This window comes from Oncorhynchus nerka, linkage group LG16, assembly GCF_034236695.1.
Source record: "Oncorhynchus nerka isolate Pitt River linkage group LG16, Oner_Uvic_2.0, whole genome shotgun sequence".
NCBI classification, from domain to species: domain Eukaryota; kingdom Metazoa; phylum Chordata; class Actinopteri; order Salmoniformes; family Salmonidae; genus Oncorhynchus; species Oncorhynchus nerka.
This window is the reverse complement of record NC_088411.1, coordinates 19,392,515-19,411,790: the sequence shown is the minus strand read 5'-3', so window position 1 is coordinate 19,411,790 and position 19,276 is coordinate 19,392,515. Positions and strand designations below refer to the sequence as shown.

Genomic DNA, 19,276 nt, shown 5'->3' with positions numbered 1-19,276 from the left:
TTCTCAGATCATAAAGCCCTTGTGCAAACCAAATATTAAAACTCCATCACATCTCATAACATATACATAAAAATCATATTATTGACATTTACAGCTGAACACATGATTTTCAGATTTCTTCTCACTATAAAACCTATAATTTGGTATGATCTGTAAGTCATGTATTGCCCATCAAATATAATTTACGCGTACAAGAATACATACATTTATACAGTGAGCTACAAAAGTAGCAGCACTTTGGAATTGAAATTATACATTGACTAAAATGTTCAAATGCAGACTGTCAGCTTTAATTTGAGGGTATTTTCATCCATATCAGGTGAAATGAAATCACAGCACTTTTTGTACATAGTCCCCCCATTTTAGGGGACCAAAAGTATTTGGACTAATTCACTTGTGCATATTAAAGTAGAAAAAGTTAGGTATTTGGTCCCATATTCATAGCACACACTGACTACATCAAGCTTGTGACTCTACAAATTCATGAATAATAATGAGTGATCATGGTAGCGTGCACATTAATGTAGAATTGTTTAGAAACTTTCTATTATTATTTACAATAAAAGTGACTCCAAAATGACTACATTATTTATTTATAAAATCAAATTTTATTTGTCACATACACGTGTTTAGCAGATGTTATTGCGGCTGTAGTGAAAATTATTGTGTTTCTAGCTCCAACACTGCAGTAATAGCTAACAAGTAATATCTAAAAATTTCACAACAATACACACAAATCTAAAGTAAAGGAATGGAATTAAGAATACATAAATATTTGGGCAAGCAGTGTCAGAGCGGCATAGACTAAGATACAGTAGAATAGTATACAATACAGTATTTACATATGAGATAAGTAATGCAAAATATGTAAACATTATTAAAGTGACTAATGTTCCATTATTAAAGTGGCCAGTGATTTCAAATCTATGTATATAGGGCAGCAGCCTCTAATGTGCTAGTGATGGCTATTTAACAGTCTGATGGCCTTGAGATAGATGTCTCTCGGTCCCAGCTTTGATGCACCTGTTTGTGAGGGTTTTAGGTGTCAAGCCAAATTTCTTCAGCCTTCTGAGGTTGAAGAGGTTCGTTGCGCCTTCTTCACCACACTGTCTGTGTGAGTGAACCATTTCAGTTTGTCAGTGATGTGTACGCAGAGGAACTTGAAGCTTTCCACCTTCTCCACTGCGGCCCCATCAATGTGGATGAGGGGGTGCTCCCTCTGCTGTTTCCTGAAGTCAACGATCATCTCCTTTGTTTTATTGACGTTGAGGGAGAGGTTATTTTCCTGGCACCACACTCCCGGGGCCCTCACCTCCTCCCTGTAGGCTCTCGTCATTGTTGGTAATCAGGCTGTTATGTCGTCTGTAAAGTTGATGATTGAGTTGGAGGCGTGCATGGCCACGCAGTCATGGGTAAACGACGAGTATAGGAGTGGGCTGAGCACACATCCTTGTGGGGCCCCAGTGTTGAGGATCAGCGAAGTGGAGGTGTTGTTTCCTACCTTCACCACCTGGGGGCGGCCCGTCAGGAAGTCCAGGACTTCAACACTGTTTGTATTCACCAATATTCCCAGTCACCTTTTTTCATTGTTAAATGCGATGGTTCGCGCTTTCAGTTAGGTATATTCATTTCTATTGGATACAAAATAATCTGAAACAACCAAACAAACAGCCAATTCGTCCAACAAATTTGTAGAGTCACAAGCTTGATGTAGTCATTGCGTGCGATGAAAATGGGACCAAATACTTCACTTTTCACTACTTTTAGTCCCCTAAAATGAAGGGACTATATACAGAAAGTGCTGTAATTTCTAAACGGTTCACCCGATATGGATGTATTAAACCCTCAAATTAAAGCTGACAGTCTGCACTTTAACCTTATAGTCATAGTATCATTTCACAACCAAAGTGCTAGAGTACTAAGCCAAGATAACCAAATATTTGTTGTCCCAATACTTTTGGAGCTCACTGTGTGTCATACATTTATCCCAACATAACATAAAGCAAAGTATTTCCTGTACGTTCTTATTTTTTTTCCCAGGTAAGTTGCCTGAGAAGACATTCTCATTCATAGCAACGACCTGGGGAATAGTTACAGGGGAGTGAAGGGGGATGGATGAGCAAATTGAAAGCTGGGGATCATTAGGTGGCATGAGGGTCAGATTGGTAATTTAGCCAGGACACCGGGGTTAACACCCCTACTCTTACGGTAAGTACAAGGTTTGGAAAAATGCATGGTGTCATAATAGAAAAGGTTGGAAGCACTTCATTCAACGGTAAAAACATTGATTTAAATGCTGAAATATGAATAATTATTTATATTGCTTCAACCTTTCTAGTCCCTATTGACCACCGTCACCAGTGTGTGCTGCGTGCACAGTTTTTGCCTCACTCATGTTGTGTTATGTTGCATGGTAACAGCTTTCAAATTGAAACAGCCTCATTACACAGTCATAACCATGTCATAATGTCATAACGTTTGACATAACCTGTCATAATATGATCATAACACTGTCATGACACATGTTTAAACCTGTTGTGACATTGCATTATTTTATGGCTGGTTATGACACCTACATAAGAGTGTGAAAACCCACAAAACCTACCACGGTAGTTATTTTATGGCTGGTTATGACACCTACATAAGAGTGTGAAAACCCACAAAACCTACCACGGTAGTAATTTTATGGCTGGTTATGACACATACATAAGAGTGTGAAAACCCACAAAACCTACCACGGTAGTTATTTTATGGCTGGTTATGACTCGTACAGAAGTGTCAAAACCCACAAAACCTACCACGGTAGTTATTTTATGGCTGGTTATGACACCTACATAAGAGTGTGAAAACCCACAAAATCTACCACGGTAGTAATTTTATGGCTGGTTATGACACATACATAAGAGTGTGAAAACCCACAAAACCTACCACGGTAGTTATTTTATGGCTGGTTATGACTCGTACAGAAGTGTCAAAACCCACAAAACCTACACACAAAGCAAAATATTCCATTACTTCATAGCCTACGTATCAACAGTAGGTTTATGTTATATACAGTTGAAGTCGGAAGTTAACATACACCTCAGCCAACTACATTTAAACTCAGTTTTTCACAATTCCTGACATTTAATCCTTGTAAAAATTCCCTGTCTTAGGTCACCACTTTATTTGAAAAATAAAGAATAATAGTTGAGAGAATGATTTATTTAATCTTTTATTTCTTTCATCACATTCCCAGTGGGTCAGAAGTTTACATACACTCAAATAGTATTTGGTAGCATTGCCTTTAAATTCTTTAACTTGGGTCAAACGTTTAGGGTAGCCTTCCACAACCTTCCCACAATAAGTTGGGTGAATTTTGGCCCATTCCTCCTGACAGAGATGATGTAACTCAGACAGGTTTGTAGGCCTCCTTGCTCGCACACGCTTTTTCAGTTCTGCCCACAAATTTTCTATAGGATTGAGGTCAGGGCTTTGTGATGGCCACTCCAATACCTTGACTTTGTTGTTCTTAAGCCATTTTGCCACAACTTTGGAAGTATGCTTGGGGTCATTGTCCATTTGGAAGACCCATTTGCGACCAAGCTTCAACTTCCTGACTGATGTCTTGAGATATTGCTTCAATATATCCACATAATTTTCTTTCCTCATGATGCCATCTATTTTGTGAATTGCACCAGTCCCTCCTGCAGCAATGCACCCCCACAACATGATGCTGCTACCCCCGTGCTTCACGGTTGGGATGGTGTTCTTCGGCTTGCAAGGCTCCCCCTTTTTCCTCCAAACATGACGACGATCATTATGACCAAACAGTTCTATTTTTGTTTCATCAGACCAGAGGACATTTCTCCAAAAAGTACGATCTTTGTCCCCATGTGCAGTTGCAAACCGTAGTCTGGCTTTTTTATAGCGGTTTTAGAGCAGTGGCTTCTTCCTTGCTGAGCGGCCTTTCAGGTTATGTCGATATATGATGTATTTTATTTTACTGTTTCCCTCCAGCATTCCTCCAGCATCTTCAAGTTCCTTTGCTGTTGTTCTGGGATTGTTTTGCACTTTTCGCACCAAAGTACGTTCATCTCTAGGAGACAGAACGTGTCTCCTTCCTGAGCAGTATGACAGCTGCGTGGTCCCATGGTGTTTATACTTGCATTCTATTGTTTGTACAGACGAACGTGGTACCTTCAGGCATTTGGAAATTGCTCCCAAGGATGAACCAGACTTGTGGAGGTCTACAATTTATTTTCTGAGGTCTTGGCTGATTTCTTTTGAATTTCCCATGATGTCAAGCAAAGAGGCACTGAGTGTGAAGGTAGGCCTTGAAATACATCCACAGGTACACCTCCAATTAGCCTATCAGAGGCTTCTAAAGCCATGACATCATTTTCTGGAATTTTCCAAACTGTTTGAAGGCACAGTCAACTTAGTGTATGTAAACTTCTGACCCACTGGAATTGTGATACAGTGAATTATAAGTGAAATAATCTGTCTGTAAACAATTGCTGGAAAAGTTACTTGTGTCATGCACAAAGTAGATGTACTAACCGACTTGCCAAAACTATAGTTTGTTCACAAGAAATTTGTGGAGTGGTTGAAAAATGACTCCAACCTAAGTGTATGTAAACTTCCGACTTCAACTGTATATATACAGTACCAGTCAAAAGTTTGGACACACCTACCCATTCCTGGGTTTTTCTTTATTTGTACTATTTTCTACATTCTAGAATAATAGTGAAGACATCAAAACTAAGAAATAACACATATGGAATCATGTAGTAACCAAAAAAGTGTTAAACAAATCAAAATTTGTTTTATATTTGAGATTCTTCAAAGTAGCCACCCTTTGTCTTGATGACATCTTTGCACTCTTCACTCTTTGTATTTTCTTAGTCCAAGTAAAGTGACACAGGGTGGCCAGAATGCTTCATGACACAAAGTGTATTTTCTACAAGTTATTTAAAATATATATTTTTTAAACATGACTTTAATGAATACATTACAACAACAAAGGATTTTAAAACGCATTTTAAGAAATTGAAAAAAATGTGGGTTTCGTATGTAGGTGTCATAACCAGCCATAAAATAACACAATATATATCACAACAGGTGAAAATAGATGGGTCATGACAGTGTTATGACCATTATGACATGTTATGGCAAGTTATGTCAGCTGTTATGACATGGTTATGACCAGTTGCGGTAGTCATTGTGGTGGTGGTATCTTACAATTTGTTGTGAGGGTGTAATGCTAGCGTGTTGATGTTGATACAGTGTTACAGGTTTGGCATTGCATAGGCTATGTTCGGTTTTCAGTTGAGGACAGGAAGCATTCAGTGGAAAACTTAGCTGAAAATGGGTCTGTTTTCTGTTCTTGTCGTCAAAACATTTGTTTTAAAAGCTGCTATTGGCGCGAGAGTCATTTAAACAGTGTCTGGTAGTTTCAATCATGTTCATGTGAGAGTACACATGCCCTTGTCTCAGCCCACTGCCCTGAAACACATACATACACACGCAAGCAAACCTGCATTCTGGGGCTGTGGGACGTGGGGTGATGGGACTGGGAAACAGAGCAGGGGTCCAAAGGACTATCAGTTACACCGCCTAGAGCCAGAGAACAGATGGAACATGAGCGAGTGATTGGGAGGGAATGAGAAAGAAAATAGCTCTCCAAAAGATGGGGTGAATAGAGACTTGATGAGAGAGCCGAGAGAGGGAAGAGATGAAAGAAGGCTACGGTTACAACTGGAGAGGAGCTGATTAGAAAATGGTAGAGGAGGAATAGAGAGAAGATGAGGAGGAATAGAGAGAAGATTACATGTTAGTCATTTATTCAGAGTGACTTACAGGCACAATTAGGGTTAAGTGCCTTGCTCAAGGGCACATTGACATATTTTTCATCTAGTCGGCTTGGGGATTTGAACCAGTGACCTTTCGGTTACTGGCGCACACACTCTTAAACGTTAGACTACTTGTCGAAAAGGAGGAAGGGTAGGGATGTGCGAGGTAAGGGGTAGTAATGCATCATGATCATGACTCATGTAAAGAGTTTAGTTGTATTCATTGCCTTCATTAGCATTAGCACTTCTGGAAGTGGTTTAATCTGAAGTGTGCAGCTAGTACATTGGCCATGTGTGTTAGCCTCGTATGGCCATCCTGATCTTGCTAGATCGCAGGATGGTCCTACAAGACTACATGTGTGTACCTCTTTAGGGTGAGTTTGTGCTCAACCCAATACCTTCCGAGAGACCGTAGCGTCGATTAGACTTCATTGGTCCTTACACATTTCTGCACCATTGTCTGGGTTTTAGAACTACTGCACCTGACCAAAGATGCTGCTATCACTAGTCCCCTGCCTGTTATGTGTCATTTAGTCATGTACAAGTATCCTACTTTTCAACAATAGTTTTGTTTCTTTATTCTACCTCAGTGGTTAATCATAGTCCTGGTAAACAAATAGATGCACCACTTGTAGAATAGGGTACATCCATTGCCATTTAAAGAGAGTCTGGTAGCCTTAGCAACACCTCTAGAGCTCTTGTCTGTGCCCTTTACTGTCCGTGCATCAGGGGAAAACACGGAAGACCTCCTCTGGGGTCTGAGATGCCGCAGCGAATTCACTTACACTGACAGCCCAGTGTGTCCTCACATACTCACACGCACTCATAAACATTCCACCAAGACCCAGTCTCTAGCCTGGTCCCAGATCTGTTTGTGCCATTGCCTACTCCATTGTCATTGTCAAGCCATGACAATTCCATAAGGAGTTGGCAAGAGAGCAGAAACAGACTGGCACCCAGGCTATACAGTCTCCAGATCCACAATGACTCCTTCATTTCACCCCCAGGGAAGAAAAATCTGTACATATATACTTTGTCCACTCCTGTCATCCGGCTTTCCTCTAAAGATCCCTAGAGTGATTTCCCACTATCTCCCTACCTGTCTCTCTCCCTCTCTCTCTCTCTGTCTTGCGCTGGGGCGGAGGCTGATTGGAGCTGACGTGAGGATGGCATTGTCCCTGTCGAGTTAATGTGGCCCCGGGGGTGCCATCATCCCTCTAAAGGCCTGAACACAGCGCTTCTAAGGGCTGAGAGAGGGGGGAGCTGTGGGAGTGGGAAATAGAGGATATAGGCGAAAGAACAAGATCAGAGAAGAATGCAAGGAGAGATGTGGTAGAGTTAAAGAAAGGTTCCGAGCAACAAGGAGTTGTGGTAGACATAGAGACCGAGAGGCTCAGAGGTGTTCCGAGAGCGACAGTGTTTCTCTTGCATTATCAATGTCTTGGGGATCTTTGTGGTTCAGTTATTGTACTTGAGTCATGGTGGTGGACGGCGATGCTGATGCATTGTTGCCCTATCTTTTAACCCCCCTTCATCCAGTATCTTTTAAACACTTTTAGACACTCCTCTCTATCCTGTACATTTTTGTATCTGTTTCTGTATCATTGTAGGTACAGAGGAACTCAGAGCTCCATTCTCAGACAGTGACCTCTGTCTTGCTGTTGGTGGAATAGCTCTTATGCCTGGTGTGGTGGTAGGAGGATGGGTGGCCGTATGACACAGGGTGGTTGAACATCTCCGGGAAATTCTCTACGCTGTGCAGTCTCCTGGTGGAATAGGCATGCTGATGGGCTGAGATGTGCCCAGGCTGGGAGGCCTGCCTCTGGACGTAGTGTCCACTGGTGTCCCAGGCTTTCAAGGCCGAGCTAGAGAACAGGGGGTGGCTGGTGGTCTTGGACAGGCGGGACCTCTCCGGGTGGCTCTGGGGGATGGAGATGGAGAGGGGGGCGTGGAGGTTGTGGTGGGTGGGGAGCTGGTGGTGGTCCTGGTGAAGGTAGGACTTGTCCTTGGGGTGCAGGGAGATGGGCTGGAAGGCTGGAGCTGCCTGGTACTGGGAGAAGTCCATCAAAGGGTAGCTCTTATAGTATCCCCTAGAGGCAGTGTCCGCTGCAGCAGACAAGAGAGAAGAGAGTTAGTGGCCTGTAGTTAACTGTCAACTGTCTAAGAAGAGGCCCTGATTTCAGAAAAAAAACTAAAATACTTGACTGTAATAATCCTGGAAGTTTGTGTTATAAATAGGGTGGCCACTGGGAGGCCAGTGTGTCAGGTAGCTTCAGCTCAGGGGGACGGGGACAGCCTCGGTCAGCTCAGGGGGACGGGGACAGCCTCGGTCTTAGCAGTGAGGTCAGTGCTTCCAGAACCCCGATCCCTCAGGCATACACACTCCTAACCCTGTCCTGCTCACTTTGTGTGTGTGCTCTCGTGAATGTATTGTTCTGTCTCTCTCCATGAACACGTCAATGACGTTCTGTTCTCTCTGAGCTGTGGGTTGAAGTCATGATGCCCCTTTCACACAGATGATGCTTTTGGTTTTGAATGAAGCACCAGAGTTGGTGTCAATTCCATTTCAATTCAGGAAGGATTTTCATAAAAATATATAATAATCAAGTGTCTGCCTGTACATATGTACAGTATGTGTGTTCCTACATACGTTTATATACGTGTGTGTGTGTGTCTATGTGTGTACGTGTGACCTCTGTCAGGTCGGATCAGCATTATCTGCCAGGCAATATGTATGTGTGTAATGCCTGGATACTCATTAGAGAGAGAGAGAAATCTAAGAGAGAAAGAGCGAATGTTTCTGAGAGGAATTCAGAGTGCAATACTTTCCATTCCACTCTAGTCAGTGAATCATCCCTTTATGCCTGAAAAGTAGATTGTGGAGTGACAGAGATTCTGTTCCCTGTCCATTGCTGTATTTCTCTTCAGTCTGTCGGTGTGAATGGTGTGTTCTGTCCCAACACACTGCCATAATGTTGTTTCAGACACAAAATAATACATTACTGTGAATAGTATAGAGTGTGCGACTTTAATATTTCTATCTCCCAAGTTCATGATCTGCCAGTCTGTACCACAACATCACTGTAGCTCCTGGGTGCATGTTTTGGTTTTTGCCCAACACAGCTGATTCAAATAACTTACTCAACATCAAGCTTTGATTATTTGAATCAGCTGTGTAGTCCTAAGGAAATTAACAAAACGTGCACCCAGGGTTTGGGAAACCCTGGTTTACATGACCTTCACCAGAACCATACACTGTGTATATACATTCAGTGGCCAGTTTATTGGGTACACCCATCTACTACCGGGCTGGACCCCTTTTTTGCCTCCAGAACAACCTGAATTATTCGAGGCATGGATTCTACAAGGTGTGGCATTCAAATGTTGCTCAATTGGTATCAAGGGAACAAACGTGCCAGGGAAAAATGTCCCACACCATTACACCAGCACCACCAGCCTGTAACCATTGACACCAGGCAGGATGGGGCCATGGACTCATGCTGCCTATGCCAAATCCTGACTGGCATCAGCATGACGCAACAGGAACCGAGATTCGTCAGACCAGATTATGTTTTTCCACTCAATTGTCCAGTGTTGGTGATCGCATGCCCACTGGAGCCGCTTCTTGTTTTTAGCTGATAGGAGTGGAACCCGGTGTGGTCGTCTGCTATAATAGTCCAAGTTGTGCTTTCCGAGATGCTGTTCTGCACACCACTGTTGCACTGCGCCATTATTTGTCTGTTTGTGGCCCGCCTGTTAGCTTACACGATTCTTGCCATTCTACTTCGACCATTCTCATAAACAAGATGTTTTCGCCCACAGGACTTCACTGACTAGTTGTTTTTTGTTTGTCGCACCGTTCTATGTAACCTTTAGACACAGTGATGTAAAGTACTTAAATAAAAATTCTTTAAAGTACTACTTAAGTAGTTTTTTGGGGCATCTGTACTATTTCTATTTTTGACAACTTTTACTTCACTACATTCTTGAAGAAAATAATGTACTTTTTACTCCATACATTTTCCCTGACACTCAAAAGTACTCGTTACATTTGAATGCTTAGCAGGACAGGAAAATGGTCCAATTCACGCACTTATCAAGAGAACATCCCTGGTCATCCCTACTGCCTCTGATCTGGTGGACTCACTAAACACAGATGCTTCCTTTGTAAATGATGGTGTTGGAGTGTTGGAGTGTTTTGTCTGGTTAGCTTAATGTAAGGAATATGAAATTATTTATACTTTTACCTTTGATAATTCAGTATATATTAGCAATCACATGTACTTTTGATACTTAAGTATATATAAAACCAGTAATATTTTATTGGGTGACATTTATTGAGTAATTTTATATTAAAGAGTATCATCTTTACTTTAACTTTTTCCACCACTGCCTAGACACTGTCACGCGTGAAAAGACCAGGGGGCTGGACGTTTGAGATACTGGAACCAGTGCGCCTGGCACCGCCGATCATGCCACGCGCAGTCGCTAAGGTCACTCGTTTTGCCCATTCTAACGTGCAATCGATGTCACGTTGTATAATGATAGGAGACAGGAGCAGGAATATGAAATAGGGGCTTTTATTTCTCTACCCATAATAGCTTATGTCATGAACATTAAATAGACGAAGCCCAAAACAAATACGTATACATATAACACTGGGCTGTAACCCAAACAAAGAGCAAGGTGTAAACCTCTAATAAATACACGGGACGAGACCCATAATGTCACGACTCCCACCGAAGTCGTCGCCGGTCTACTATCCGCCACCAATCCCTTTTTCCTTTTCTGTTCGTTTGATCTTATTGGTTGCACCTGTCCCTTTTGTTTCTTGATTTATGTCTATTTAAGCCTGTTAGGCCCACTTAGGTTTGTGCGGGATTGTACCTCTGTTAGAGTGTGGATGTGTATTTGTATTTTATTTTCTCCGGACTGTTTGGGTCCTGTGTTGGGCCGATCAGTTTTATGCGCCCAGTATTTTGGCGTGACCGTTTGTAACGGAATAAAATACGGGTTTCCGAACCCTCTGCTCTCTCGCCTGACTCCAACCCCACTACTCCTCGAAGACTGTGACACATAATAACAAGTGCACACTAACATGGTAACACGCAAGCGAATACAACACAGCACAGGTACTCACAAGACCAACGGACACGGAAACAATAATCAACAAGGACAAAGGGGAACAGAGGACACATATGTACACATACTAATCAGGGAGAAATGGAACCAGGTGTGCGTAATGAAACAAGACAGTCCGGGGTTGGTGGTAATGAATCCAGTTCAGTGACGCCTAGAAGGCCGGTGATGTAGACCTCCGGAGCTGGTGAACGGAATGAGCGGCAGTACCTCGAACAGTAACTGAATGCCTTGATGCCTGTCTGCCTGCTTGATGCCTGTCTGCCTGTAGGAGCAAACCATTTTTGTGAACCTAATAAACTGCCACTGAGTGTATATGGATCTGACCTACACTTTCCAGAAAAGCGCTGAGACTGTATTGCCAGTAGGATATCTCCTTTCATTCATGATATGTCTTTTCCATGAAGGGAGCCGAAACCACATCAGATGCCAGCTTGAAAAGGTTACAGTGCCAGTCTGGATTATGATCAGCATGTCCTGGAGTGCACAGTGTGTGTGTGTGTGTGTGTGTGTGTGTGTGTGTGTGTGTGTGTGTGTGTGTGTGTGTGTGTGTGTGTGTGTGTGTGTGTGTGTGTGTGTGTGTGTGTGTGTGTGTGTGTGTGTGAGAATGCATGTGTGTCCGCATGTGTGTGTCCATATGTTTATATGTGTGTTAATGTGTGTTTATGCATGTGTGTGTGCGCGCATGTTTGTGTCCATTATGCTTATGCATGTGCGTGTGAGTGTGTGTGTGGCCTTACCCACAGCCCTGAGGGAGTTGTACTTGTTGAGGCCCAGTCCACTGAGGTTGCTATGAGGGTGTGGCATTCCTGGGTATAAGGATGAATTGTTCAGGTGGTAGTGCTCTGTAGGGAGAAAGAAGAATAGAGAGTAAGAGAGAGCGAGATGGAGAGAAAAAAAGAGAATAAAGTTAGTAATAAGATTAATACCACTTTATTTGTCAATTGTACAGACAGCATACTATGTAAATGCTCCTAACATTTGTGATGGGATTGAGAATTATTCTTCCCTATCTGTCACAGATCTATCACAGCCCAACACTGCCTGTTGCAAAGTGCTGTTTTGCCAAGGGAGGATGTGGCCCCTAGTGCTAAATGAGGTGTGACTAATTAACAATGGAACAAACAAACTAAGTAGAAAAAAACTGCATCAATGACCGTTGCTGGCCCAGCATCTGTCATGCTGTCAGGGGGAACAAGAAAAGTGGGACACAGGGGTTGCATAGGGGCAGAGCCATCTCACACCCTGCATGGCCAGTGGTCATAGAACTGGGGTCCGTTAGTAGCCTATATGAGCACAGACAGTAGGCTCACATGATCATTCCTACATACCGGTACATCACCATAAAAATCCCCAAGTGTTTTTCACTATGATGTACTGTTACACCAACATTGCCAAGGCATGCCAGCGCAGTTTGCAATATATACAGTGCCTTCGGAAAGTATTCAGACCCCTTGAATTTCTTCACATTTTGTGACGTTATAGTGTTATTTCTAAAATAGATTAAATACAAAAAACTCCTTAGCAATCTACACACAATACCCCATAACAACAAAGCGTAACAGGTTTTTAGAAAATTTTGCAAATGTCCGAAAAATAAAAAAACAGAAATACCTTATTTATATAAGTATTCAGACTCTTTGCAATGAGACTCGAAATTGAGCTGAGGTGCATCCTGTTTCCATTGATCATCCTTGAGATGTTTCTACAACTTGATTGGAGTCCAACGGTGGTAAATTCAATTGATTGGACATGATCAGGAAAGGCACACATCTGTCTATATAAGGTCCCACAGTTGACAGTGCATGTCAGAGCAAAAACCAAGCCAAGAGGTCGAAGGAATTGTCCGTAGAGTTTCGAGACAGGACTGTGTCGATGCACAGATCTGGGAAAGGGTACCAAAAAATGTCTGCAGCATTGAAGGTCCCCAAGAACACAGTGTCCTCCATCATTCTTAAATGGAAGAAGTTTGGAACCAGTGGTGTAAAGTACTTAAGTAAAAATACTTCAAAGTACTACTTAAGTAGTTTTTGGGGTATTGGTACTTTACCTTACTATTTATAATTTTGACAACTTTTACTTTTACTTACTACATTCCTAAAGAGAATGATGTACTTTGTACTCCATACATTTTCCCTGACACCCAAAAGTACTCGCTGAATGCAGGACACGGAAATTGTCTAATTCACACACTTATCAAGAGAACATCCCTGGTCATCCCTACTGCCTCTGATCTGGCAGACTCACTAAACACATGCTTTGTTTGTAAATTATGTCTGAGTGTTGGAGCATGTGCCTGGCTATCAGTACATTTAAAAACAAAAAAAGGATCCCACCTGCTTTGCTTTATTATTTATAATTTTCCTTTAACATTTGATACTTAAGTATATTTAAAACCAAATACTTATAAACTTTCACTCAAGTAGTATTTTACTGGGTGACATTCACTTTTACTTGAGTAATTTTCTTTTAAGGTATCTTTACTTTGACTCAAGAATGACAATTGGCTACTTTTTCCAAACACTGTTTGGAACCACCAAGACTCTTCCTAGAGCTGCCCACCCAGTCAAACCGAGCAATTGGGGGAGAACGGCCTTGGTCAGGGAGGTGACCAAGAATTCCAGAGTTCCTCTATGGAGATGGGAGAACCTGTCAGAAGGACAACCATCTCTGCAGCACTCCACCAATCAGCTTTTTGTGGTAGACTGGCCAGACGGAAGCCACTCCTCAGTAAAAGGCACATGACAGCCCGCTTGGAGTTTGCCAAACAGCACCTAAAGGTCTCTCAGACCATGAGAAAGGAGATTCTCTGGTCTGAGGAAACCAAGATCGAATGCCAAGCGTCACGTCTGGAGGAAACCTGGCACCATGTTCACGGTGAAGCATGGCGGTGGCAGCTGTGGAGATGCTTTTCAGAGACAGGGACTGGTAGCCTAGTCAGGATCGAATCAAAGATTAACGGAGCAAAGTACAGAGAGATCCTTGATGCAGAGCGCTCAGGACCTCAGACTGTGGCAAAGGTTCACCTTCCAACATGACAATGACCCTAAGCACACAGCCAAGACAACGCAGGAGTAGCTTCGGGACAAGTCTCTGAATGTCCTTGAGTGGCCCAGCCAGAGCCCGGAATTGAACCCAATCAAATCTCTGGAGAGTACTGAAAATAGCTGTGCAGCGATGCTCAACCCTCCAACCTGGCAGAGCTTGAAAGGATCTGCAGAGAAGAATGGGAGAAACTCCCCATATACAGGTGTGCCAAGCTTGTAGAGTCATACCCAAGAAGACTCAAGGCTGTAATCGCTGCATATGTGCTTCAACAAAGTACTGAGTAAAAGGTCTGAATACTGATTTAAATGTGATATTGAAGGTTTTTGCTGTTTTTGCTTTGTCATTATGTGGTATTGTGTGTAGATGTAAAAATATATACACTGCTCAAAAAAATAAAGGGAACATTTAAACAACACAATGTAACTCCAAGTCAATCACACTTCTGTGAAATCAAACTGTCCACTTAGGAAGCAACACTGATTGACAATAAATTTCACATGCTGTTGTGCAAATGAAATAGACAACAGGTGGAAATTAAAGGCAATTAGCAAGACACCCCCAATAAAGGAGTGGTTCTGCAGGTGGTAACCACAGACCACTTCTCAGTTCCTATGCTTCCTGGCTGATGTTTTGGTCACTTTTGAATGCTGGCGGTGTTTTCACTCCAGTGGTAGCATGAGACGGAGTCTACAACCCACACAAGTGGCTCAGATAGTGCAGCTCATCCAGGATGGCACATCAATGCGAGCTGTGGCAAGAAGGTTTGATGTGTCTGTCAGCGTAGTGTCCAGAGCATGGAGGCGCTACCAGGAGACAGGCCAGTACATCAGAAGACGTGGAGGAGGCCGTAGGAGGGCAACAACCCAGCAGCAGGACCGCTACCTCCTCCTTTGTGCAAGGAGGAGCAGGAGCAGCACTGCCAGAGCCCTGCAAAATGACCTCCAGCAGGCCCCAAATGTGCATGTGTCTGCTCAAACGGTCAGAAACAGACTTCATGAGGGTGGTATGAGGGCCCAACGTCCACAGGTGGGGGTTGTGCTTACAGCCCAACACCGTGCAGGACGTTTGGCATTTGCCAGAGAACACCAAGATTGGGCACCAGTGGCAAATTCGCCACTGGCGCCCTGTGCTCTTCACAGATGAAAGCAGGTTCACACTGAGCACATGTGACATACGTGACAGAGTCTGGAGACGCCGTGGAGAACGTTCTGCTGCCTGCAACATCCTCCAGCATGACCGGTTTGGCGGTGGGTCAGTCATGGTGTGGGGTGGCATTTCTTTGGGGGGCCGCACAGCCCTCCATGTGCTCACCAGAGGTAGCCTGACTGCCATTAGGTACCGAGATGAGATCCTCAGACCCCTTGTGAGACCATATGCTGGTGCGGTTGGCCCTGGGTTCCTCCTAATGCAAGACAATGCTAGACCTCATATGGCTGGAGTGTGTCAGCAGTTCCTGCAAGAGGAGGGCATTGATGCTATGGACTGGCCTGCCAGTTTCCCAGACCTGAATCCAATTGAGCACATCTGGGACATCATGTCTCGCTCAATACACTGTTGTACCACAGACTGTCTAGGAGTTGGCGGATGCTTTAGTCCAGGTATGGGAGGAAATCCCTCAGGAGACCATCCGCCACCTCATCAGGAGCATGCCCAGGCGTTGTAGGGAGGTCATACAGGCACGCGGAGGCCACACACACTACTGAGCCTCCTTTTGACTTGCTTTAAGGACATTACATCAAAGTTGGATCAGCCTGTAGTGTGGTTTTCCACTTTAATTTTGAGTGTGACTCCAAATCCAGACCTCCATGGGTTGATCAATTTGATTTCCATTGATAATTTTTGTGTGATTTTGTTGTCAGCACATTCAACTATGTAAAGAAAAAAGTATTTAATAAGAATATTTCATTCATTCAGATCTAGGATGTGTTATTTTAGTGTTCCCTTTATTTTTTTGAGCAGTGTATATATTTAACCTTTATTTAACCATGTATTCAAGTTGAGAACAAGTTCTCATTTACAACTGCGACCTGGCTAAGATTAAGCAAAGCAGTGAGACACAAACAACACAGAGTTACACATGTAATAACCAAACGTACAGTCAATAACACAATAGAAAAGTATATGTACAGTGTGTGCAAATGAAGTAAGATTAGGGAGGTAAGGTAATAAATAGGCCATAGTGGTGAAATAATTACAATTTAGTAATTAAACACTGGAGTGATAGATGTGCAGAAGATGAATGCGCAAGTAGAGATACTGGGGTGCAAAGGAGCATAATAAATTATAACAAATGGGGATGAGGTAGTTGGGTGAGCTATTTACAGATGGGCTATGTACAGGTGCAATGATCTGTAAGCTGCTCTGACAGCTGATGTTAAAGTTAGTGAGGGGATTTGTGAGAGGATTTGTTCCAGTCATTGGCAGAAGAGAACTGTAAGGAAAGGCGGCCAAAGGCTTTGGGTGTGACCAGTGAAATATACCTGCTGGAGCTCAGGGGGATGGGGACAGCCTCGGCCTCAGCAGTGAGGCCAGTGTGTGAGATAGCTTCAGCTCAGGGGGACTGGGACAGCCTCGGTCTCAGCAGTGAGGTCAGTGTGTCAGTGTGTCAGATAGCTTCAGCTCAGGGGGATGGGGACAGCCTCTGTCAGCTCAGGGGTATGGGGACAGCCTCGGTCTTAGCAGTGAGGTCAGTGCTTCCAGAACCCCGATCCCTCAGGCACACATACTCCTAACCCTGTCCTTCTCGCTTTGTGTGTGTGCTCTCGTGAATGTATTGTTCTGTCTCTCTCCATGAACACGTCAATGACGTTCTGTTCTCTCTGAGCTGTGGGTTGAAGTCATAATGACCCTTTCACACAGATGATGCTTTTGGTTTTGAATAAAGCACCAGAGGAGGTGTCAATTCCATTTCAATTCAGGAAGGATTTTCATAAAAATATATAATAATCAAAATCTTACTTCAATTCACTTCCTGAATTTAGAGAATTTAAATGGAATTGATCCCAACCCAACATGAGAAACACATTTGCTGCTGTGTGTGTCTGCCTGTATGTACAGTATGTGTGTTCCTACATACGTTTATATACGTGTTTGTGTGTGTGTACATATGTGTGTGTGTGTGTGTGTGTGTGTCTTCATGTGTGTGTATGTGTAAGTCGTCTCCAGGTCTCTGTCAGGTCGGATCAGGATTGTCTGCCAGGCGACATTTATGTGTGTGATGCCTGGATATTCATTAGAGAGAGAGACAAATCTAAGAGAGAAAGAGCGAATGTTTCTGAGAGGAATTCAGATTGTAATACTTTCCATTCCAGTCTAGTCAGGCGGGGCTTTACCTAGCAAAGACTTATAAATAACCTGGAGCCAGTGGGTTTGGCGAGGAATATGAAGCGAGGGCCAGCCAACGTAAGCATACAGGTCGCAGTGGGGGGTAGTATATGGGGCTTTGGTGACAGAACGAATGGCACTGTGATAGACTGCATCCAATTTGTTGAGTAGAGTGTTGGAGGCTGTTTTGTAAATGACATCGCCGAAGTCAAGGATCGGTAGGATAGTCAGTTTTACGAGGGTATGTTTGGCAGAATGAGTGAAGGATGCTTTGTTGCAAAATAGGAAGCCGATTCTAGATTTAATATTGGATTGGAGATGCTTAATGTGAGTCTGGAAGGAGAGTTTACAGTCTAACCAGACACCTAGGTATTTGTAGTTGTCCACATATTCTAAGTCAGAACCGTCCAGAGTAGTGATGCTAGACAGGCGGGCAGGTGCAGGCAGCGATCGGTTGAAGAGCATGCATTTAGTTTCATTTTCCTAATATTGAGTTGCCACAAAGTGGATTTAACAAGTGACATCAATAAGGGATCATAGCTTTCACCTGGTCAGTCTGTCATGGAAAGAGCACGTGATCCATACAGTTGAAGTTGGAAGTTTACATACACCTTAGCCAAATACACTTAAACTCAGTTTGTCACAATTCCTGACATTTACTCCTAGTAAAAATTCCCTGTCTTAGATCAGTTAGTTTATTTTAAGTGTGGAATGTGAAATGTCAGAATAATAGTAGAGAGAATAATTTATTTCAGCTTTTATTTCTTTCATCACATTCCCAGGGGGTCAGAAGTTCACATACACTCAATTAGTATTTGGTAGCATTGCCTTTAACTTGTCTAACTTGGGTCAAATGGTTCGGGTAGTCTTCCACAAGCTTCCCACAATAAGTTGGGTGAATTTTGGCCCATTCCTCCTGACAGAGCTGGTGTAACTGAGTCAGGTTTGTAGGCCTCCTTGCTCGCACACGCTTTTTCAGTTCTGGCCACAAATTTTCTATAGGATTGAGGTCAAGGCTTTGTGATGGCCACTCCAATACCTTGACTTTGTTGTCCTTAAGCCATTTGGCCACAACTTTGGAAGTATGCTTGGGGTCATTGTCCATTTGGAAGACCCATTTGCGACCAAGCTTCAACTTCCTGACTGATGTCTTGAGATATTGCTTCAGTATATCCACATAATTTTCTTTCCTCATGATGCCATCTTATTTTGTGAAGTGCATGATGCTGCCACCCCCGTGCTTCACGGTTGGGATGGTGTTCTTCGGCTTGCAAGGCTCCCCCTTTTTCCTCCAAACATAACGATTGTCATTACGGCCAAACAGTTCTATTTTTGTTTCATCAGACCAGAGGAAATTTCTCCAAAAAGTATGATATTTTCTCCATGTGCAGTTGCAAACCGTAGTCTGGCTTTTTATGACGGATTTGGAGCAGTGGCTTCTTCCTTGCTGAGCGGCCTTTCAGGTTATGTCGATATAGGACTCGTTTTACTGTGGATATAGACACTTTTGTACCTGTTTCCTCCAGCGTCTTCACAAGGTCCTTTGCTGTTGTTCTGGAATTGATTTGCACTTTTCGCACCAAAGTACGTTCATCTCTAGGATACAGAATGCGTCTCCTTCCTGAGCAGTATGACGGCTGCGTGGTCCCATGGTGTTTATACTTGCATACTATTGTTTGTACAGATGAACGTGGTACCTTCAAGCATTTGGAAATTGCTCCCAAGGATGAACCAGACTTGTGGAGGTCTACAATTTATTTCTAAGGTCTTGGCTGATTTCTTTTGATTTTCCCATGATGTCAAGCAAAGAGGCACTGTGTTTTGAAGGTAGGCCTTGAAATGCATCCACAGGTACACCTCCAATTGATTCAAATTATGTCAATTAGCCTAACAGAAGCTTCTAAAGCCATGACATAATTTCTGGAAATTTC

At 43.1% G+C, this 19,276-nt stretch overlaps 1 protein-coding gene across 1 annotated transcript in view; it reads right to left on the bottom strand.

The window, feature by feature from the left end:
* Nucleotides 1-5,006: 5,006 nt before the first annotated feature.
* Nucleotides 5,007-19,276, bottom strand: part of LOC135561226 (protein shisa-9-like) — a 44,620-nt gene continuing 30,350 nt past the window's right edge. Inside the window, exons 4-5 of the mRNA XM_065002489.1 lie at nt 11,714-11,818; nt 5,007-7,940 (exon numbers count right to left, since the gene is read on the bottom strand). Of these exons, the coding sequence (XP_064858561.1) occupies nt 7,471-7,940; nt 11,714-11,818 (575 nt within the window). The 3' untranslated portion in view covers nt 5,007-7,470. The remainder of the gene's footprint in view (nt 7,941-11,713; nt 11,819-19,276) is intronic.